Consider the following 20,109-nt stretch of genomic DNA (forward strand, 5'->3'; position numbering starts at 1 on the left):
AATGAATTCAGCAAGGTAGCAGGATATAAGATTAACATACAAAAATCAATTGCACTTCTTTATACCAACAATGAAATAAGAAAGGGAATGTAAAAAAAAATACTTTTTAAAATTGCACCCCCAAAATAAAAGGCTTAGGATTAAACCTGACCAAGGAGGTGAAAGACTTATTTGCTGAGAACTATAAAACATTAATAAAGGAAACCAAAGATGATTCAAAGAAATGAAAGATACCTCATGCTCTTGGGTTGGAATAATTAATATTGTTAAAATGGCCATACTTACCAAAGCAATCTATAGGCTTAATGTGATCCCTCAATTACCAAAAGCTCCAATACTTTGACCACCTGATGCGAACAGCTGACTCACTGGAAAAGACCCTGATACTGGGAAAGATTGAGGGCAAAAGGAGAAGGGGGAGACAAAGGATGAGATGGTTGGATGGCATCATCGACTCAATGGACATGGGTTTGAGTAAACTCTGGGAGATAGTGAAGGACAGGAAAGCCTGGTGTGCTGCAGTCCATGGGGTCTCACAGAATCAGACATGACTGAGCTACTGAATAACAAATCAAATTACCCATAACATTAGGTCTCCTGCATTGCAGACAGATTCTTTACCAACTGAGCTACCAGGGAAGCCCAGAACTAGAACAGATAATCCTAAAATTCATATGGAACCATAAAAGACCCAGAATTGCCAAAACAATCCTGAAGAAAAAGAACAAATCAAGAGGTATAACCCTCCAGACTTCAGACAATACTACAAAGCTACAGTAATCAAAACATTATGTTATTGCCACCAAAACAGACATATGGATCAACAGAACAGAATAGAGATCCCAGAAATAAACCCACACACCTATCATCAATTAATCTTCAGAGGAGACACATATTTCAGTGGAATGAAACTCTCTCCAGCACGTGGTGTTGGGAAAGTTGGACAGTCGCATGTAAACCAATGAAGTTAGAATACTCCATTACATCATACACAAAAATAAACTCAAAATGGCTTGAAAACTTAAACATAAGATGTAATACCGTAAAGCTCCTAGAACAGAACACAGGCAAAGCATTCTCTGACATAAATCGTACTACTGTTTCCTTAGGCTCCCAATAGAAATAAAAACAAAAATAAACAGGACCTAATCAAATTTACAAGCTTTTGCACAGCAAAGGAAACCATAAACAAAATGAAAAAACAACCTACAGAATGGGAGAAAATATCTACAAATGATCCGACTAACAAGGAATTAATTTCCAAAATATACAAACAGCTTGTACAACTCAACAACAACAAAAAAAACCCAACTGAAAAATAGCCAAAAGACCTAAATACACATTTCTCCAAAGAAGAAATACAGATAGCCAATAGGCATATGAAAAGATGCTCAACATGGCTAGTTATTAGAGAAATGCAAGTTAAAACTACAGTGAGGTACACCTCACAATGGTCAGAATAACCATCATTAAAAAGTCTGCCAAAGAAATGCTGGAGAGGATGTGGAGAAAAGAGAACCCTCCTACACTGTTGGTAGGAATATAAGTTGATGAGCCACTGTGAAAAACATTATAGAGGTTCCTTATAAAACTAAAAATACAACTATCATATATGATCCAGCAATCCCACTCTTGGGCATATATCCAGACAAAACTGTAATTCAAAAAGATACATATACCCCTATGTTAATAGCACTATTCACAACAGCAAAGACATGGAAACAACCTAAATGTCCATTGACAGATGAATGGATAAAGAAGATATGGTGTGTATACACTCACACACACACAATGGAATAGTTCTCAGTCATAGAAACAAATGAAATAATGCCATTTATAGCAACATGAATGCAACTAAAGATTATCATACTAAGTGAAGTAAGTCAGAAAGAGAAAGATAAATACCATATTATAACACTTATATGTGGAATCTAAAATAAGACACAAATGAACTTATTTATGAAACAAACAGAATCATGGACAAAGAGAACAGACTGGTGGTTACCAAGGAGGGAGGGGTTGGAGAAGAGATAGACAGAGTTTGAGGTTAGCAGATGTAAGCTTTTATGTATAGAATGGATAAACAACAAGGTCCTACTGTATAGCACACAGAACTATGTTCAATATCTTATGATAAACCACAGTGGAAAAAGAAATTTTAAAAATAATGTGTATATAATGTATAATTGAATCACTATGTGTACAGCAGTAATAAACACTGTAAATCAACTATACTTAAAAAAAAATTTTAAAGGGATCAGAAACAAGTAGTATTCCTTGAGGAAAAAAATCAAAATTCTATCAAGAAAGCTGAGCCTTGGGAAAGAAATCTAGGTGGTATATGGTAGGAAAATGATAATTGAGAGAATCAGTTCTTTTGCCAGAGCCTGGAAGGTAGATAATTAAAGAAGGCTATTTAAACAATTGCTTCACTGATACACCTGCAGAAGGGAAAGGCTACCCACTCCAGTATTCTGGCCTAGAGAATTCCACGGACTGCATAGTCCATGGGGTTGCAGAGAGTCGCAAACGACTGAGCAACTTTCACTTCGCTCACTGATACAAGTGGTCTGTGCATCTGTCTCCTTCTAGGCAATTTCCTTTTGTTTTAATTTCCTCCTTTAATAAGTCCATTTACATATAGCATAGTGATATGTATGTGACTAGCAATAATTACTGCCAACATATCTACAGTTCCCTCGAATAAGGTCATTAACTCCTCAAGAGCAGCTCAGAGGTAGTCATCATTGCAATATTTAGTTAACAAATAAACAGAGATTGTGAACTTGTCCACTAGAAATGCTAAGAGCAGAATGCCACTCTAGGTCCTCTGGCTTCAGGTCCTATGCCATGTCCAGCATTCTCGATGACCCTATGATGGGGAGGTCATAGACGGTGAAGAACTTTGTATTTCACGTCAAGGAGCTCAGAATTGAGAAAGGAGCTAGACCTCTAGGAGGTCCTTAGAAGGATCTGGTGAAGCACTGCTTCTCTGTGGAACCCTGAAGAACACCAACATTTAAAGAGCAGACAGAAGCCTATGGACAAAGCCTCATTCAGTTCTATACATACCTGAAGTTAGGATCCACCAGTATCTCAGAGAAGGGATCAAAGTCTCCAGAAAAATTTCACCTGTGGTAAAAGGCCTTACTTAATCTAACATCACCATTTTCCACTAAAGGACAGTAACGTACTTGCCATCCCCCCTCAACATCCCCCCCCCCACCGCCTCAATGATTGGTATTAAACAAGAAAGCCAGTACTCACAGTATATTTGTTCATTCAAATGTTTCTGTTCTCCAGAAATATAAGTGTTATCTGAAATATAGTAACATTTATATTGATTCCACAGCTTCTATAAACTTTAAGACAATAAAAGAATGCAAGAAATAATCAACCCTTACCTTGCAATCTTAAAAGGAGGTTCCCCTTTTCAGTGTAGTTTATTGGTGTAGTCCTTAAAGCTGTGAGCATGAGGTCTACCATTCCATTCTTCAGCTGCTAATGTCGCCTCTCTGTACTTACTTAGTGATGTACCCTAGCTTCATTAGTGAGATTTTCACTGTTGGAAGTTAGGAAACTCTGCTTGGGAAAGAGAATAGGAAGAAGAAAAAAAACCTATAAACTATTTAAGAATTAAGTGGGCCGTAGCTTTCTTGTCTACAAACTGGTAGATATCACTAAGGTATTTCCCAATGCTGTATATTCCTACCTGTATCTGATTTGCTAAGAAGTGATAGCAAATGTTGAGTCTGGGGCTTTTCCTGCAATTTCCTACTCAAGGCCATGTACACTACAGCATACATTAGCAAACAGTAGAACATATGCTTTTATGAAATCCAGCTGATCAACTGATTTACAACCTTGTTCCTTTTTTAACAGAGAAAAATCTTTGCCGAAAGTGCAATGAAAACTGCAAGACATGTACTGAATCTGACAACTGTACAGAATGCAGGGAGGGGTTAAGGTAAGAAAGTGAAAGATTTCACCAAGTAACATAGCCCAAAGACTTCTCAATAAATTTTTAAAAACAAAAAATGTAAATAGGTAACTCTCTGATAAGTCACCCTTGGTTTGACTCCCATTCAGACACTTGATTGCTATTTGCATTATCTCTATCATTTTATGTGAAAAATTGGATGCTATCTTAGCTTTGGAAGGTTTATAAGCCAAATAAAATTCTCTTTAGAAAAGATGGCTCAACTACAAGTAAATAAATGGCCATTTGAGAGGCTTTCTTTGGGCTTTTTGACCAGCAGTGTATCAGTCAAGGATTACTGCCTAGGTAACATAAATGAATTATATTTAATCCCCCTGATTCATTCCTTTGATGGTTGAAACTGTTCCCTTATCTTTATTATTTCTCTCCATATAGCCAATCATTGTCTTATCTTAAGCACCTCAGGCTGGTTCCATTATGCTGTGGTATGCACACAGATTTAACACCAGGGGATGTCATCCTTGAATGGATGAGGCTTGCTCATTGCCAAAGCCAGACAGTTGACAGATTCTTTGAGAGAATAACCCCCAGCCCAAGTGAAGCAGGTATTCTTGATATCCTTAAAGACGGTCAGATCACCCCATGCTGAGTGAGGGGCTAGACTCTGGCTTTATTACATAAAGCTAGAATTCCGCTCCATTCCATCCCTTTTAAGAGTTCCCTGATGGCTCAGAGGGTAAAGCATCTGCCTGCAATGCAGGAGACCTGGGTTTGCTCCCTGCGCCGGGAAGATCCCCTGGAGAAGGAAATGGCAACCCACTCCAGTATTCTTGCTTGGAGAATCCCATGGATGGAAGAGCCTGGTAGGCTACAGTCCACCGGGTAGCAAAGAGTCGGACACGACTGAGCAACTTCACTTATACCTCTATTTCCACTTTTGATCAAAGGCACAATAATCAGGGTCCAGGCAGCTTCTAGGCAGGCAATCCTTTACATTAATTCATAGGGGAACATCATTTTTATTTCGATTAATTGATTATTTGTGGCTTTCTTTTTTCCCCCCATAAATGCATTCAGTGTCCATTTGTTTTGCACCTTTCATCTCAAGACTTCAGTTTTGATAAATATCAATCTAGTCAATATCCTACTACTTTTTGGAGAAGGAGCAGACTGTTATAATTTTTTAAAAAGGAAGATAAACGTGGGCTTAAATCTTTCTCTACCATTTATCAGCTGTGTGATTCGCTCCTCTGAGCTTCAGTTTTCTCATCTATAAAAGGGTGATACTAACCTCAAAATGGCTGGATTATGATATGGATTAATTGTGATAACATCTAAGGCACTTACTCCAATATCTGACACTGAATTGATCCATGAGAAATAAAAGATCGTTTTCTATATTTCTTAGGGAACATTTTATAGAGTAAAAAATGTTCTCTAATAGAAATGAGAGCCATATATATTAATTTTAACTATGTGAGTAGCCACATAAAAAGGAGTAAAAAGATACAGGTGAAATTTATTTTAATGAAATCTTTAACCAAATATATCCAAAATATTATTTCAAGATGTAATCAATATAAGACAATATGAAAGATAATCAGTGAGATATTCTATATTTTGATTGTAGTGCCCAGTCTTCAAAATCTGGTGTGTATTTCACCCTTAAAGCACATCTCAATTAAGACAGTAATTTTTTGAGAAATACTTGCTCTGTATATAGATTTTATAAAAATTTAGTTGAAGTAGATTTTAGATAGCCAAGTTGTTCTGCACTTATTCAAAAGTTTTCTGATAACTGAATCAAGTGCCAATTTGTAAGATTTAGAGTGAAATGAACGAAAATAAAATGTTAAATTCTATGCCTTGGCCACATTAGCCACATTTCAAGTGCTCTCAAGTCCACAGGTGCTAGAGCGTATGGGACGGCACACATCTAACTCAGCTGGCTCATCCCAGCATGAACCCAGTACCGGGTCCACTTGCCTCGCCACCCCTGGAGTTTGGAAGCAGCAGAGGGCATCAGGGTTCGCAGTGCTGCTCTGCCGCACGCCCCACTTCGTGCATTCCCTCCTCACACACTGGCCTCTGTCTCCGGCTGAGCAAGTGCCAACCTCAGAAGTAATTTCCTTTGTTAGAAAAACAAGGCAGTTTAAAAAAAAAAAAAACAACTTTGATAAGTTTATCGGTGGTCCTATTTCCTCCCACAAACGGATTCATTTGATGCACTGTCCCCTTTTTCCAGCTCTACCAAAAGGAAAGGGATTTTCTTTTATTAGCTTTTTAAATGACACCTCTCTGGCCAGAAGAGAAGATCTATGAATGAAATACACTTTCTGTCTTCTTGAGGCTCCTTGTGTTTTTCTTAGGGGCTTCTAGGGTTGACCATTTTGCCTCAAAAGACCTGTAAATTTTTAAATAGTGGCTAAGCTGGGAGAAATATCAATAACCTCAGATATGCGGATGACACCACCCTTATGGCAGAAAGTGAAGAAGAATAAAGAGCCTCTTGATGAAGGTGAAAGAGGAGAGTGAAAAAGTTGGCTTAAAGCTCAACGTTCAGAAAACTAAGATCATGGCATCTGGTCCCATCACTTCATGGCAAATAGATGGGGAAACAGTGGAAACAGTGTCAGACTTTATTTTTTTGGGCTCCAAAATCACTGCTGATGGTGATTGCAGCCATGAAATTAAAAGACGCTTACTCCTTGGAAGGAAGGTTATGGCCAACCTAGATAGCATATTGAAAAGCAGAGACATTACTTTGCCAACAAAAGTCTGTCTAGTCAAGGCTATGGTTTTTCCAGTGGTCATGTATGGATGTGAGAGTTGGACGGTGAAGAAAGCTGAGCGCTGAAGAATTGATGCTTTTGAACTGTGGTGTTGGAGAAGACTCTTGAGAGTCCCTTGGACTGCAAGGAGATCCAATCAATCCATCCTAAAAGAGATCAATCCTGGGTGTTCATTGGAAGGTCTGATGTTGAAGCTGAAACTCCAATACTTTGGCCACCTCATGCGAAGGGTTGACTCATTGGAAAAGACCCTAATGCTGGGTAGGATTGGGGGCGGATTGGGGGCGGATTGGGGGCGGGAGGAGAAGGGGACGACAGAGGATGAGATGGTTGGATGGCATCACCGACTCGATGGACATGGGTTTGGGTAGACTCCGGGAGTTGGTGATGGACAGAGAGGCCTGGCGTGCTGCAATTCATGGGGTCGCAAAGAGTCGGACACGACTGAGCGACTGAACTGAACTGAAGCAAACAGAAAAAATATCTATACATAAAATACTAGAAGTATATGGATTAAAACGTGAACAGGACTGTTTGGGATTCTTTTTCATCTACTTTGATTTTGTTCTTTCCAAATTACTTTAAAGAGAAAAATAAATATATAAAAATATTTATATACATAAATTATAAAAAATAAAGGGAAAACTAAATGTTAGTTTTTAATAGTATGATCCATATACAAAGCACAGTCAAGTAACATGTGAATTGCAGCAATGTAGAGAAATGTATTTTCTAAAAGAACACAGAAAGCATTTAACCCTGTTGCTTAGATACCCATTTTCTAGAACTGTCTACTGGGTGACATGGGATTATGGTAACAGTCTCATCCTAAGTTATTCCATGAGTAATGTTTGTATATTAAATGCTGTAAATTTTAGACATTTGTTTTTAAGAATCAATCTGAAAAACCTTACAGCTGATAAAAAATTAGAAGAAAAAAAATACACATTCCTCATTCAACATTCTAGCAACATATTAGGTAATGCCTAAGAGTGCTATTTAGAGAAAACATGGCACAGATAACACTTAAAAATACTAAATAATAATGTAACTAAGAAAAGTTGAGATGTTTAGTGAAGCAGCAATATAAGTAAATAATTTTGCCAAATATTTCATTAGAATGTAAAATTAATAAATGAAGCAACAAGCAAAAGTATGTTAGGGTTTTCTTGTTTCAGTCCAAGAGAAGAACTAAAATCAGAAACACTTAAAATTTTAAAAAGGCTATTCCTGGGAGTCTGAGCTGAGGGTTGGGTGGGATAGTTATACCCTTCTCAGTTCAGTTCAGTTCAGTCACTCAGTCGTGTCCGAGTCTTTGTGACCCCATGAACCGCAGCACACCAGGCCTCCTTGTCCATCACTAACTCCCAGAGTCCACCCAAACCCATGTCCATCGAGTCGGTGATGCCATCCAATCATCTCATCCTCTGTCGTCCCCTTCTCCTCCTGCCCTCAATCTTTCCCAGCATCAGGGTCTTTTCCAATGAATCAGCTCTTTGCATCAGGTGGCCAAAGTATTGGAGTTTCTGCTTCAACATCAGACCTTCCAATGAACACCCAGGACTGATCTCCTTTAGGATGGACTGGTTGGATCTTCTTGCAGTCCAAGGGACTCTCAAGAGTCTTCTCCAACACCACAGTTCAAAAACATCAATTCTTTGGCACTCAGCTTTCTTTATAGTCCAGCTCTCACATCCACACATGACCATGGGAAAAACCATAGCCTTGACTAGACGGACCTTTGTTGGCAAAGTAATGTCTCTGCTTTTTAATATGCTGTCTAGGTTGGTCATAACTTCCCTTGTACCCTTCTATTCAGGTGTAATTCATTTTACCACGTATTCCTACAACATATACAGTCACAGAACAACATTTAAGTTTCTTGTGGAGTAGGTCTAGGAGGTCTGGGACTGGTAGACATATTGTTAGGTAAGGTGATTGTTTTGGTCCATAAAATACTTTTAAAAATCTCCAGGTTGTAAAATGTTGAGTAAAGAAAAAAATGTGTCAGCCAGGCTAATAATTAAGAGGAATGTCCTCCAAACTGGCAGCACATGTATAGGCTACAGACTTATTACAGGCGCAGGGAGGCATTCTAGGCATCGGGAGGAGAAAAAACAGGGTAGAGGGGCTATTTCTTCTGCTTTGAAGTTCTCCCAAATCCACTGGCCTCTGGGGGAAACTATATATGTTACATACGGCCTTGGGGAGTCATGACCTCTTTGCCTGACCACAGCCGTCTGTTTTCAGCCTGCAGGGGTCCCGGTGTGCCATCACCTGTGAGGACGGATGGTACTTCAACGGCCAAGACTGCCAGCCCTGCCACCGCTTCTGCGCCACCTGTGCTGGTACCTCCTCCCCCACTCCTCTTATTTATTTCTCTAGCTCTGGTTTGGCTTTCATTTGTCTGTCTTTATCCATCAGTCATGCACACCCTCTTGGTAATTTTTTTAAATTAGACTTACTTTTCTAGCTTTACTGAGGCATAACTGACAAAAATTATATACTTTAAGATGTACGTGTGATGTTTTGATATACATAATACAAGGTAATTAACATATTCATCACCTCACATCGTTTGTGTGTGGTGAGAACACTTAAGATCAACTCTCTTAGTTGCGTTTTGAGTATACAATACAGTATTAACTATAGTTACCATGGTGTACTTTAGATTTCCAGAACTTATTCATCCTGCATAACTGAAACTGTACCCGTGGATCCAGGTCTCATTTCCCCACCCCAGGTCCTTGACAGCTCCCCTTCTACTTCTGCTTTCATAAGTTTGACTTCTTTTTTAGATTCCACATTTATGTGAGATCACGAGGTATTTGTCTTTTCCTATCTGGGTTGGATTTTAAATGTAACAGTAGTACTCAAACTTCTGTGTTGAAAATACATTCAAAGGAGGCCAAGGGTGGACGCAAGATGTGTGCAGGCAACCTCTTGATAATTTTAGTGTAAATGCTGGAGAAGCTTGGAGCTCTTCTGACAATCATCATGCGTTCTCAAAAGTCAGCCATCAGCAGCCTAACCTCACTGAAAACTTAAAACATCCCAGCAATACCTCCTTTGCTTTCAAAAGAGGTTTGATGTTTTTTGGCAAATGGGTTCAATCTAAAACTGAAGCGTTTTCCCCCAGAGAACATAAGGAAAAGCACAAATGTTACAGTTCTCAAAATTGCAACCTATTAATGCCATTTTCACCAATTATGCCAAAAGCAGCCCGCTGTGCAACCTTTTCTGAGGTTTTGTTTCTGTTTCCTGCATTTGTCTTGCTTTTAAGGAGCGGGTGCTGACGGGTGTATTAACTGCACAGGGGGCTACTTCATGGAGGAGCGGAGATGCGTGCAGAGCTGTAGTATCAGCTACTACTTTGACCACTCTTCAGAAAACGGATACAAATCCTGCAAAAAGTAAGTGGATCCCCCCATTTAAGCCCCAGTGTTTGGCGACTGGGTTCCTTATTTGACTGCCTTCATAAATAATACGAAACATACAATTATTAATGAAAAATAAGGTGCAGACATTTACCTATGGACACCACCACTCTGCAGCTTTAAACCCAGCTGATTTGTGTGTGTGTGCCTCAGGAGCACTTTAAAACCTCTAAAGTTGTATTTCTGTTTCAAGTGCACGCTCTCTTCTCTTTAAAATCGGTCTACCTGCTAGGTTTTCTTTAATGTTGTCAATTAAAGCAATTAAGAAAATATTTTTGTGGCATCTTCAGAGGGAGAATTAAATTTAAGATGTTAAGAGATTGACAGTAAACACATCTTTTCCTGCGCCTGATGTGTGAAAGGATGATACATTGTACATTCTCCCCATAGATGTGACGCTAGCTGTTTGACATGCAATGGTCCAGGGATCAAGAACTGTACGAGCTGTCCCAGTGGGTATCTCTTAGACTTAGGAATGTGTCAGATGGGGGCCATCTGCAAGGACGGTGAGTACAACTACTTATTTTGATCTTCTGAGAACAGCGTGATCCTTCCATGTTAAGGTCTAATATATATTTCCACTTGAAAATATTAACTATCAATCATGTCTCAGATAGGACGTGCTGATGTCTTGTTGGTGTTCCTTGAACGTATACCCTCAATGAGTTTAGTTTTCTTGTTGTTTTAACTGCAAGAAGAACTAAAGCATCCACTGACCAAGATGGCACTAGTTAATTATTCTTAATTAGTAAACTTTGTTCTTGAAAACTTTAGAGCTTCGAGTTCAGAGCAAAATTCAGCAGAAAGTACAGAGAATTCCCATATATCCTCTGACCATGCTACATACATACACACACACACACTCACTATCAGTATCCCTCACCAGAGTGATATGTTTGTTACAGTAGATGAACCAATACTGACACATCATTGTCACCAAAATCTACAGTTTACATTAGGGTCCACTTTTGGTGTTCTCTGAGTTTGGACAAATGTATAAAGACAAGTATCCACCACTGTAATATACAGATCACCCTTCACTACCCTGAAAATCCTCTGTGTTCTGCCTATCCCTTCCTTCTTCCCTCCCTCTGGAAACTACTAATTTTTTTTTCACTGTCATCATAGATTTGACTTTTCCAGAGTGGCATATAGTTGGAATCATACAACCACTAATTAGAAAAGGCTACATATTGTATTGTTTTCCAGTCTTCTGTCATATGTACTTTTTGCTAGATTTTTTAAATACCATGTAGAGTTTTGTACCTTGCTTTCTGCTCTAAGCATTAGATAAATGCTACCCTATGTTTTTACAAAATCTTCAGAAACTTCACTTTTCATAACAGCTTAATAGTCTGTCTTGTGGATATGCCACAGTTTACTGACACTCTCCTCTTATTTGGATGGTTTATAATTTTGATATGTAAATAACAATCAAATGGCATCTGAATCTTTTATTAAGCCATGATAGATAGGCATATATCTAATGATAAAACCAATTACAGATTGGTTCTAATGCTAATATTGGTCCATTTTTCTTTTCATTGCACCAGTAGTTCTCAACCAAAAGGCCAGGACCCCACACCTTCCCCCAAGAGTCATTTAAATTGGTCTTGGGGTAAAGCACCAATAGCTTTAGAAGCTTCTCAAGTGTTTTTAATGTGCAGCCATTCCCTCTGATAATTTGGCAAATGCCAAGTTCTCTCACTTTTCTGGCCTCCGCCATTTCCCTATCCATAAAATGAATGAATCTAAATTATTCCAACTCCAATCTCTTGTGAGCTTTGACTCTAGATATAATTCATGCAGAGAGGACTCTTAAACTTGTGCCTAGACTTTATGCAGATGTGCATCTCAACAATGTAGAAATAAAATGTTTGAACCATCATTGTTCTAAACATCTTGGACTGTTAGGGAAATAGGAAAATAAAAAACAATGCATTTGGAACAGTTTTCCCTGATAAAATCATTTCCCTGGGTTTAATCTTTGTGTTCCTTTGAGTGGTTCCTCTTCTGAAAATTTCACAAGAGGCAGAAGAGTGCTATGGTTGGGAGAATGTAGATTCAGAAGTCAGAATGCATCATCTTATCTAGGCTTCCGACCTTGGACAGGTTATGAGTATTTTGGGGCCTCACTGCCCTCATCTGTAAAAATAAAAAGAATAATACTATTGCCCTCATATGGTTATCTGATAACTTCCCATTAGGAATCTCAAAGAACAAAAATATCTGAGCATGTGATGGCACCAATAGGGAAATCATTTATGCTCTCATATCCACAGAACGTCTAAGTGACTTTGCATCTTCATAGCTCTTCTAATGTATGATTGACCTGGCAGGGACAGGCAGACCTGCTCAGGCTCTGCATTCAAACTTTTCATGGCCAGGGCTAATTCTCACCACACAACACTCAGGTAAGAAGACTGGGAGTGATGGCACCCCAGATACCATGTATTACTTTCTAGTTATCAGCCAGTGATCCTTACCCTCACATTAAAAGCTGATCCCCCTCTATCTGAATATGATCAGAATTTTTGTAAGTTAGTAAGTGAAAAACCAAGGAAGATTTTTAAGCCATTGACCCAAAAGATGCACTATTACTTGAGAGGTTCACCCATAGTACTTGGTAACAGGCATTTCAAGGTTTATGATCTTTAACTGCTTTCCCTAAACCATGGTAAGCATGGGATCATTTATGCCAATGGCACTTTGGTAAAAGTGGAGTGTCAGGATTGTGGGCAAAAGTGGAAAATGAAGAACCATGATTTGTGATTAGTCCATTTTCAGGTAGGTTAAAGAATGAGATCATTGACAGCTCACTAGGGTTTTCAAATCACATGGCAATCGCCATGTGCTGTTAGGGATGTGTTATTATTTTCTTTCAACTGTCATATTTCAGTGATTCTAAGACATACTTTTTTAGTATATTTTAGTAGCTCTGGAATCAGATGCATTAATTCGTGGCAGCTTACAACTGCTTTGTCCCACAGGTTGATGTAATGTAGTTGTCATCACCTGTGACTTAGTCACAGATATATCTAGTCAACTGCGGCACATGATCACTCCCACTTACGTGGCATTTAATTGCACTTCCTAATAGCTTCAAAATGTTAAACTATTTCTCAATATTCAAAGGAAGAGTTATTACATAAGCCCAGAAAAAAACAGCATGTTATGCAAGTTTAATACTTTAATAAGCATAAAACTAATATGCTAATTGACAAAAGGTTATTGTGTCACCATTTAATAAGAATTTTTCTTGGCAGCACTTAAAAAAGCGGTGTATCTGAAATCCAGTGTCTTAGACTCAATGAAATATAGTGTAAATGAGTGTATATGCTCTGCTCTAGGTAATTCCAGAAAGAAAAATCCTCGCTTGTATTATTATTGATTTCTAATTTATTCTTTTTCTAATCTTTTTTCCTTTTCATAAATGGATACCAATCACATTTACCGTTGGACTGCAAAACAATGCTTCTTGAAAAACAATGCTGTTGACTGAAATCACTTTGGGTGGACCAAATTTCCTCCTGTTGACTGCTCCTGAATGATCTCTTCCAATCCCCCCAATCTGCCTCTCTGGCCAATCACAACCTTCTTCCATGTGTGTCCATCATGCTGCTCTCGTCCTCAACTTCCCCTGTCTCTTGCTGAATTCCTGGAAAAGCAACGGAAGAGTCCTGGGCGGAAGGAGGCTTCTGTATGCTAGTGAAAAAGAACAATCTGTGCCAACGGAAGGTTCTTCAACAACTGTGCTGCAAAACATGTACATTCCAAGGCTGAGCTGCCATCCTAGATTTCTTTGTTCCTGTAGACTTATAGATTACTCCATATTATTATTAAAAAGAAAAAAACAAGCAAAAAAAAAAAAAAAAGCAAGCCACCTCTCTCTTTCTTGCTCTCTTTTTCTCTCTCGCTCCAATTTGTGCAGGGAGATGGTGAACTGTTTTGTCAGAACTTAAATGGAAAAAGAAATAAACCTACAACAAGCCTACCTTTTATAACTGGGTGTTTAGTGCTAAACAGCCAGAACCACAGAGACAGTATTGTATGACCAAAGCATCTGATGCCAAAATTTGACTTTAAAGTAATTTGATTTCCTGCCCTGTTTTTAAAGGTCCGTTTTTTTTTTTTTCTTTTGCATTTACTTGCTTGCTTCCCCCTTTGAGATGCCTAAAAATCCCTTTCAAAAACATCACAAGAGCAGACATAGATCAAAATGAAACAGAAAGCTCTTGCATCCATCATTTTTCATGCCTGAGTCCACTGTTGGGGGAAATGGCAGAAAACTGGACCTAAGGGCATTAAGAACATCCCAGAGAGTTGTGGTTGTGTTCAGTGTCATTTGTCTTGGTTTTTCACAGCTGACCATTGACACTTTCCACACATAATTTACTTCATGCATTATGTGCTGGTTTTGGCATTATGCCCACTTGATAAGTCTGCTCCACTGGTTTCATCAGATAGACTTGCTGCTACTGGCTTTTCCATGGTAGATTCGGTTATTTTACATACAGCTGGTCAAATGGGATTGCTCTGCATAGTCAAATTGGTGATGGACCGAATGCAAAGATTCACAGAATAGCTGAGACTGATCCAGCTCCCCCCAAATCCAGAGTGTTCACTCGTAAACCCTGCACATGCTCTTGGTGCTACTCAGCCATTACCCCATAGCATTTTTTAAGGCCATCAGAAATTCCATGTGTTGTAGTGGGAAGTGTTTTGGATATGATGAAGGAAATTTCTTCCTAGACTCAAAAGCTTCTAAAAGGTCCTGTATTTTTTAAGAAATGGAATTTATTTAAATAATATTTAAGCCCATGCCCAAGTTGGCAGGGTAACATTTTTCAATGGTGCTTATTAGAAGTGTTTTTCATCTTATCATTTTAAGAAAATAAAACTGGAAATGGAATATGGGCAGCATGATTGTACCCTCCTGGTTCTGTTCTTTCCCCACTCCTCTGTCTCTCTATAACCACGCTGATACACCTGTCCACTGAATGTCAATGAGACCATCTGTTTTCCTGGAAATATATTCACTGGTTTTCTATGAGTCCCCAAACACATCCTGGAATCTAGCAGACTGACTTATGTGAATACTCTTTGGATCAGTGGTCAGAAATGAGGAAGCTTGATAGATCTTTTTATAACTCTTGAGTTTCTCTATTTAGGAGAGCAGAGACTAATATCAAGTTTATTCATGTTTCATATCAAAGCTCCATTGGTGACCTCATTCGCTTTGAGAGTGACCAGCCATATTGAAGGCTTTAGGCTTCAGACAGCCTCACTTCCAAGATGAGAGAAGGAATGATATCCATATAGGTTATCCTGGGAAATGGATGCTAACTAAGGTCCCCATCCAAGAAGCAAGCTAGTAAAAAAGCCTAACTTGAAAATTTGTATTCCAAGACATCAAAGTTAACATTTAACCCAAGGTAAATAATGAGTACAAAGTCTAATGACCCTTTTAATAGCACTGCAGTGATACTAAGTCATGTAATGATTCATATATAACTAGGGGATCCACTGATTTTTTTGAGTAATTTTTCCTCTTCATAACACTGCAGGCCCTTCTGACCTGAAGAAAGCAAGTTAGTCCCGGGTATGGCATGTAGAGTCTTGCATTTAAAGTCGCAGTCTCTTAAGTGGATAAAAGTGAGAGCCTAAAGCAAGGTCAAGTAGATGGTGAAACCAGATCTGCCTGCAGAAGAATCCATTTAACTGAACCCGCCCATAATATTTGAGGCACAAAGTTACTATGAAGGGAAAAATAAAAATGATGTCTGTGTTCTTAGACAAATAACCATCAATCTGACAGTCAAAACCATTGGGGTCCACCAACATGTGTTCCATTTCTCATTGACCATGCAGGCACACATTGTGGAAATACTGGTTTAACTACTAGTGGTTACTGCCTCGTTTATCTACAGAATATTATTAACTAGAACATAATGCTTTCAAAGTTTAAGTTAATGTTATATATTATGTATAAATATATATATTCATAATGAGATATATGTAATGGATAGTACAAAGTTTGGAGACTTAACAAATACTCTAACCTAGAGCCAGAAGTCCTACTTTCTGTTTTCTTTTGTCTTTTCATTAGTGATCCATTGTTAAATCCAAATTCACTTTTACTGAAAAATACTGTACATGTGTAAAATGTTCAGTTGTTTTTTTGTAAAATATAGTAGAATGGTTGTAATTGATACTGGCCAAAATCAATGTTATTCCATATTTTATTTTTTCTATTAAATTAACCTAAGTTCCTGTTTATTTGATCTGTTCATAACCATGTGCAAACATCTCTGAAAGGGTGAGGTCATGAGAAACTTCTGTTTCCATACAGAAGCTGAATATGGAAGAAAGGGTGGAGGTGAATGAAGCATATAAATAAGGTTGGGAAGACAGGGTGAACAGAGGTGGGAACTGAAAAAAGGAGAATGTAACAGCAATAGAAGAAAGGAACAGTTTAGGTTTGGTCATGAATGACTGTTAAACCCCATTTTTAGTAAGCAGGTTGTGAAAAAATCTACAAAAGCTTGGTGCAGTTGCTACTGCATTGTACAGACGCAATGTCCAATGAAAGAACCATCTGGACCTGCTCTTTCCTTGGCTTACCCCAGGGCATGGACTACTGCACACCTAACTGTGGTTGTATGAAACGGTGGGGACCATGGTGCTGGGCACAAAGAGGTGAGGAGTGTGAAAGACGTTATAGAAGATGGCCTTGTTCAGTTGGCTGATATCCTGTGCATCATTATCAGTGGCTGTATCCCTGGATGCCTAGAAGATGACTTTGTCTAAAACTAGTCTCTAGTACATGCCACAGGGTAGAACTGTATAGTTAGCAAATAAACAACCATGGATCATAGACCTTTGTGAACCCTGCTTGTGATGGTCACTAACCCTGAAGGTTCAATGTCCTGTCTTTTGCAAAAAAGAAATGAGAAATCAACAGAAGTGACACACATATTGAGCTCTAATTAGGTTTAAAGATTTGGGGAGACAAAAAGGTATAAGAAAGAGCTTCTGTTGCCATGAAGTCCCATTACGGAGATGGGGAGAAACTAATTTTATTGACCATTTACTATGTGCTGTACAATATGGGAATACAGAGTGTGTGTGTGTGTGTGTGTGTGTGTGTGTGTGTGTGTAGATATATTGGGTTGGCCAAAAAGTTCATTCAAGTTTCCCCTAAGATGGTACAGAAAAACCTGAAAGAGCTTTTTTGGCCAACCCAATAAATATACTCTTTTAAGTCTCACAAAAATTCTAGAGCAGAAGTACATGTAGTATCCTCTGTTTATAAACGAGAAAGCTGAGGTGTATGGACTTGAAATAAATTGATTGGGATTGCATAACCAGACTCAATAATAAAAATAAAATTCAACAGTAAGACCATTAATCCTAAGGAGTGACTTCTAAATCTCAGATGAGTAAGTTAAGTTCAGACAGGTAGAAATCCCTTTGAATTGGATTAGTCAGGGCATTTCCTAGAGCAGTTTAGACTGGTATTGGATTTTGGAGGATGGCTGAGGCTTAACTAAGCAGAGGGAACTAAAGCAGGAGGAGCACTAGCAGCAAATCTGCTGCTAAAGAGTTGTTCAGGGAAGCAAGTCAAATGTTCTAATGGTTGTAACTTATTACCCCATTGCTACAAAGAACAGTAATTTAAGATGTGATGGATCAGTCAGGAAGAATTGACATTTTTACATTTTCCATAAGATGGATAGTGTGCCCATTTTTTTCAATTTCCATACCCATGGAAGACCTTGCTATTCATTAATATCCATCTGTGGACTGATCAGCACTCTCTCACCTTTCAGCCAATATTAGAACTCTACCATCATGCTACTCATCTATCAGACTCTTCATTTCCACAGAGCAGTCTACTTCTTCATTTTGAGGAATTTGCAAACTAAGTGCTTCATAGAGAAGGGAAAGTAACTGTTGTAGTAACTACTAAATTAAATTTTCTCCATCAAATGATCAACACTATAGGCACATCTGAGTATGTAAGTACTTAACATCCCCCTCATGTAGAAAAAATATCATGCAGCTAAAATGTAAGTGGGCATGCATTCTTAACTGCTTTCATATGATTATTCAGCTTCACAAAAGGGGCAGTAACAGACAGCAATTTGACAATTAGAGAAAACTGGAGGCAATTTTCTAATACAAAATGGGAGGGGACCACAAAGGCCAGCTGCAGTTCAACCTCACCTGTCCCAAGCTGGGCCTGGGCTCCAAACTCAGTATGTGTCAATGACAAAGTATAAACCATTTCTCTTCCCTGGTTGATGTCTATTTCTAAAGTTATTTTTGTTAAAACCCATAAAATCTGAAATTCTTGGTGGAATATTTTGGAGCCACTGACACATTTAGCAAGGCATAGCCAAGATGGACTTAATTTCACTATGGTTCATTGGAGCAATTTGGCAATAGCACTGGGGCTATAAACCATAAAATCATGTCTCCTCTTCATCATGAGAGGCAAAGATCTGGCCCAAAGTGAATTCTTGGGCAAGAAGGATACAGCTGTACAACATCACTGAGTCTCCTAGGGCAAGCCTGGGACCTGGGAACTCCAGCTGTTCCTTCCTACTTTCTTCCTATAAGAGACTTAGAAAGATGTTTAACTGTCTTATTGCTGAAGGATTTTCTTGCAAGATTTCGTCTCTAAAGGGCCATTGTTGAGTCCCTCACCACAATTGTTGCAACTCTTGGCTTTTTCCAGGTCAGATGTCAGGCAACAAAAGATATTTCGCATCTCCACTTCTAGAAATTTCCAGAAACATTCCTTGAGGTCTGAATTGTAAGACACTTTTTAGAAAAGAATATACTATAAGAATACAGTGTTTTTAAGCTGGCAGTTTTACTACAATGGCTTTATTTAATTTTGCCCCCACAAAAATCAGAGCAACCTACAGAAACTAACTTTCTGTTGCAAGATTCACAACTGTCAAGGGTATGGATTAAAATCAAGCCCAGAACATCAACTTTCTGTACAACACTGCCTCCCTTTTATGAGCGCCAAGGAGAAAACAAGTCCATATTACATACATTGCAAGACAGGAGGTGAGAGCCTTTTCCCAAGTGTCGATAGAAAGCACACTATATTCCTGGACTTGGCTTTTTCTCCTTATTAATCCAAGTGAATTGCTTCCATAAGCAAACTTTGAGTTTCTGTCTATATACCAAGCACTGAGGTCCTTCGTGCCCTCTTCAAGCTTATGGTCTAGTGGTAAACAAACCAAAATACATGGTTATAATATGAAGCTACTGAAAGGCCTTAAGCATCAAAATATTGCTGGGAGTCAAAAAGAGCAAGCATGCTCACTTTAACTAATTAAGGGTTAAATGTACCATGTCTCACATGATAAGCTTTCCAAAGGCATCCAAAAATAACATGAAACATTCAAAACAGATTTGCCTTTAAAATGTGCAAAATCAAATGATATTTTAATTAAATATCTATAAAATGCAACATATCAAACTAGTCAACTGCAACTCAACACTTAAGGAATCACCTAATTAATGTGGGATAAAGGTGAATTTCAATTTTTGATATGATGTGGTACTGGCAGAGACAGGAGAACCTAGGATCTGTTGGGTTTCTAATTTAACCCTGCAAAGGAGGGACAAATTCACTCCTCGTGTAGGGGGAGGATATATTTATACATATATCTAATGTCTTCCCTCAAGATTCCCACCTGTAGATCCAAGTAGCTACCTGCTATTTCCCTCCAGATGACTAACAGGCATCTCAAAATTAACATGTCCAAAATAGACTTTAAACTTGCCAACCCCCTAAACATTATCATAGATTGTCTCCCATCTCAGCATATGGTATTAAAATACATCTAAAAATCCATCCATCCACCGGTTGCTCAAACCTAAACCCTAGGATTTCTCTTTTTGCTACCCTCAAACC

The 20,109-nt window shown here is 38.5% G+C and overlaps 2 protein-coding genes across 7 annotated transcripts in view; one reads left to right on the plus strand and one right to left on the minus strand.

Moving 5' to 3' along the window:
- PCSK5 (proprotein convertase subtilisin/kexin type 5) overlaps positions 1 to 20,109 on the plus strand; it is a 490,556-nt gene that overhangs the window by 334,313 nt on the left and 136,134 nt on the right. For 2 of the 3 annotated variants that reach the window (XM_081505747.1, XM_081505752.1), the window contains exons 17-20: positions 3,883 to 3,967; positions 8,983 to 9,080; positions 10,016 to 10,145; positions 10,560 to 10,675. In XM_081505747.1, coding sequence (XP_081361873.1) covers positions 3,883 to 3,967; positions 8,983 to 9,080; positions 10,016 to 10,145; positions 10,560 to 10,675 — 429 coding nt within the window. Of the gene's footprint in view, positions 1 to 3,882; positions 3,968 to 8,982; positions 9,081 to 10,015; positions 10,146 to 10,559; positions 10,676 to 13,836; positions 16,447 to 20,109 lie in introns of those variants that run through there. The other variant, XM_081505755.1, reaches the window with a different exon arrangement.
- LOC145512260 (uncharacterized) overlaps positions 1 to 20,109 on the minus strand; it is a 155,922-nt gene that overhangs the window by 14,665 nt on the left and 121,148 nt on the right. For 2 of the 4 annotated variants that reach the window (XR_014058440.1, XM_081505875.1), the window contains 3 exons: positions 3,405 to 3,582; positions 3,268 to 3,318; positions 3,073 to 3,132 (listed from right to left, as the gene is read on the minus strand). The gene's annotated coding sequence lies outside the window, so the exon portion shown is untranslated. Of the gene's footprint in view, positions 1 to 3,072; positions 3,133 to 3,267; positions 3,319 to 3,404; positions 3,586 to 4,400; positions 4,592 to 20,109 lie in introns of those variants that run through there. The other 2 variants (XR_014058441.1, XR_014058445.1) reach the window with 2 other exon arrangements.

Source organism: Giraffa tippelskirchi, chromosome 1, assembly GCF_054371585.1.
Source record: "Giraffa tippelskirchi isolate mGirTip1 chromosome 1, T2T-mGirTip1v1.2.pri, whole genome shotgun sequence".
Classification (NCBI taxonomy): Eukaryota; Metazoa; Chordata; class Mammalia; order Artiodactyla; family Giraffidae; genus Giraffa; species Giraffa tippelskirchi.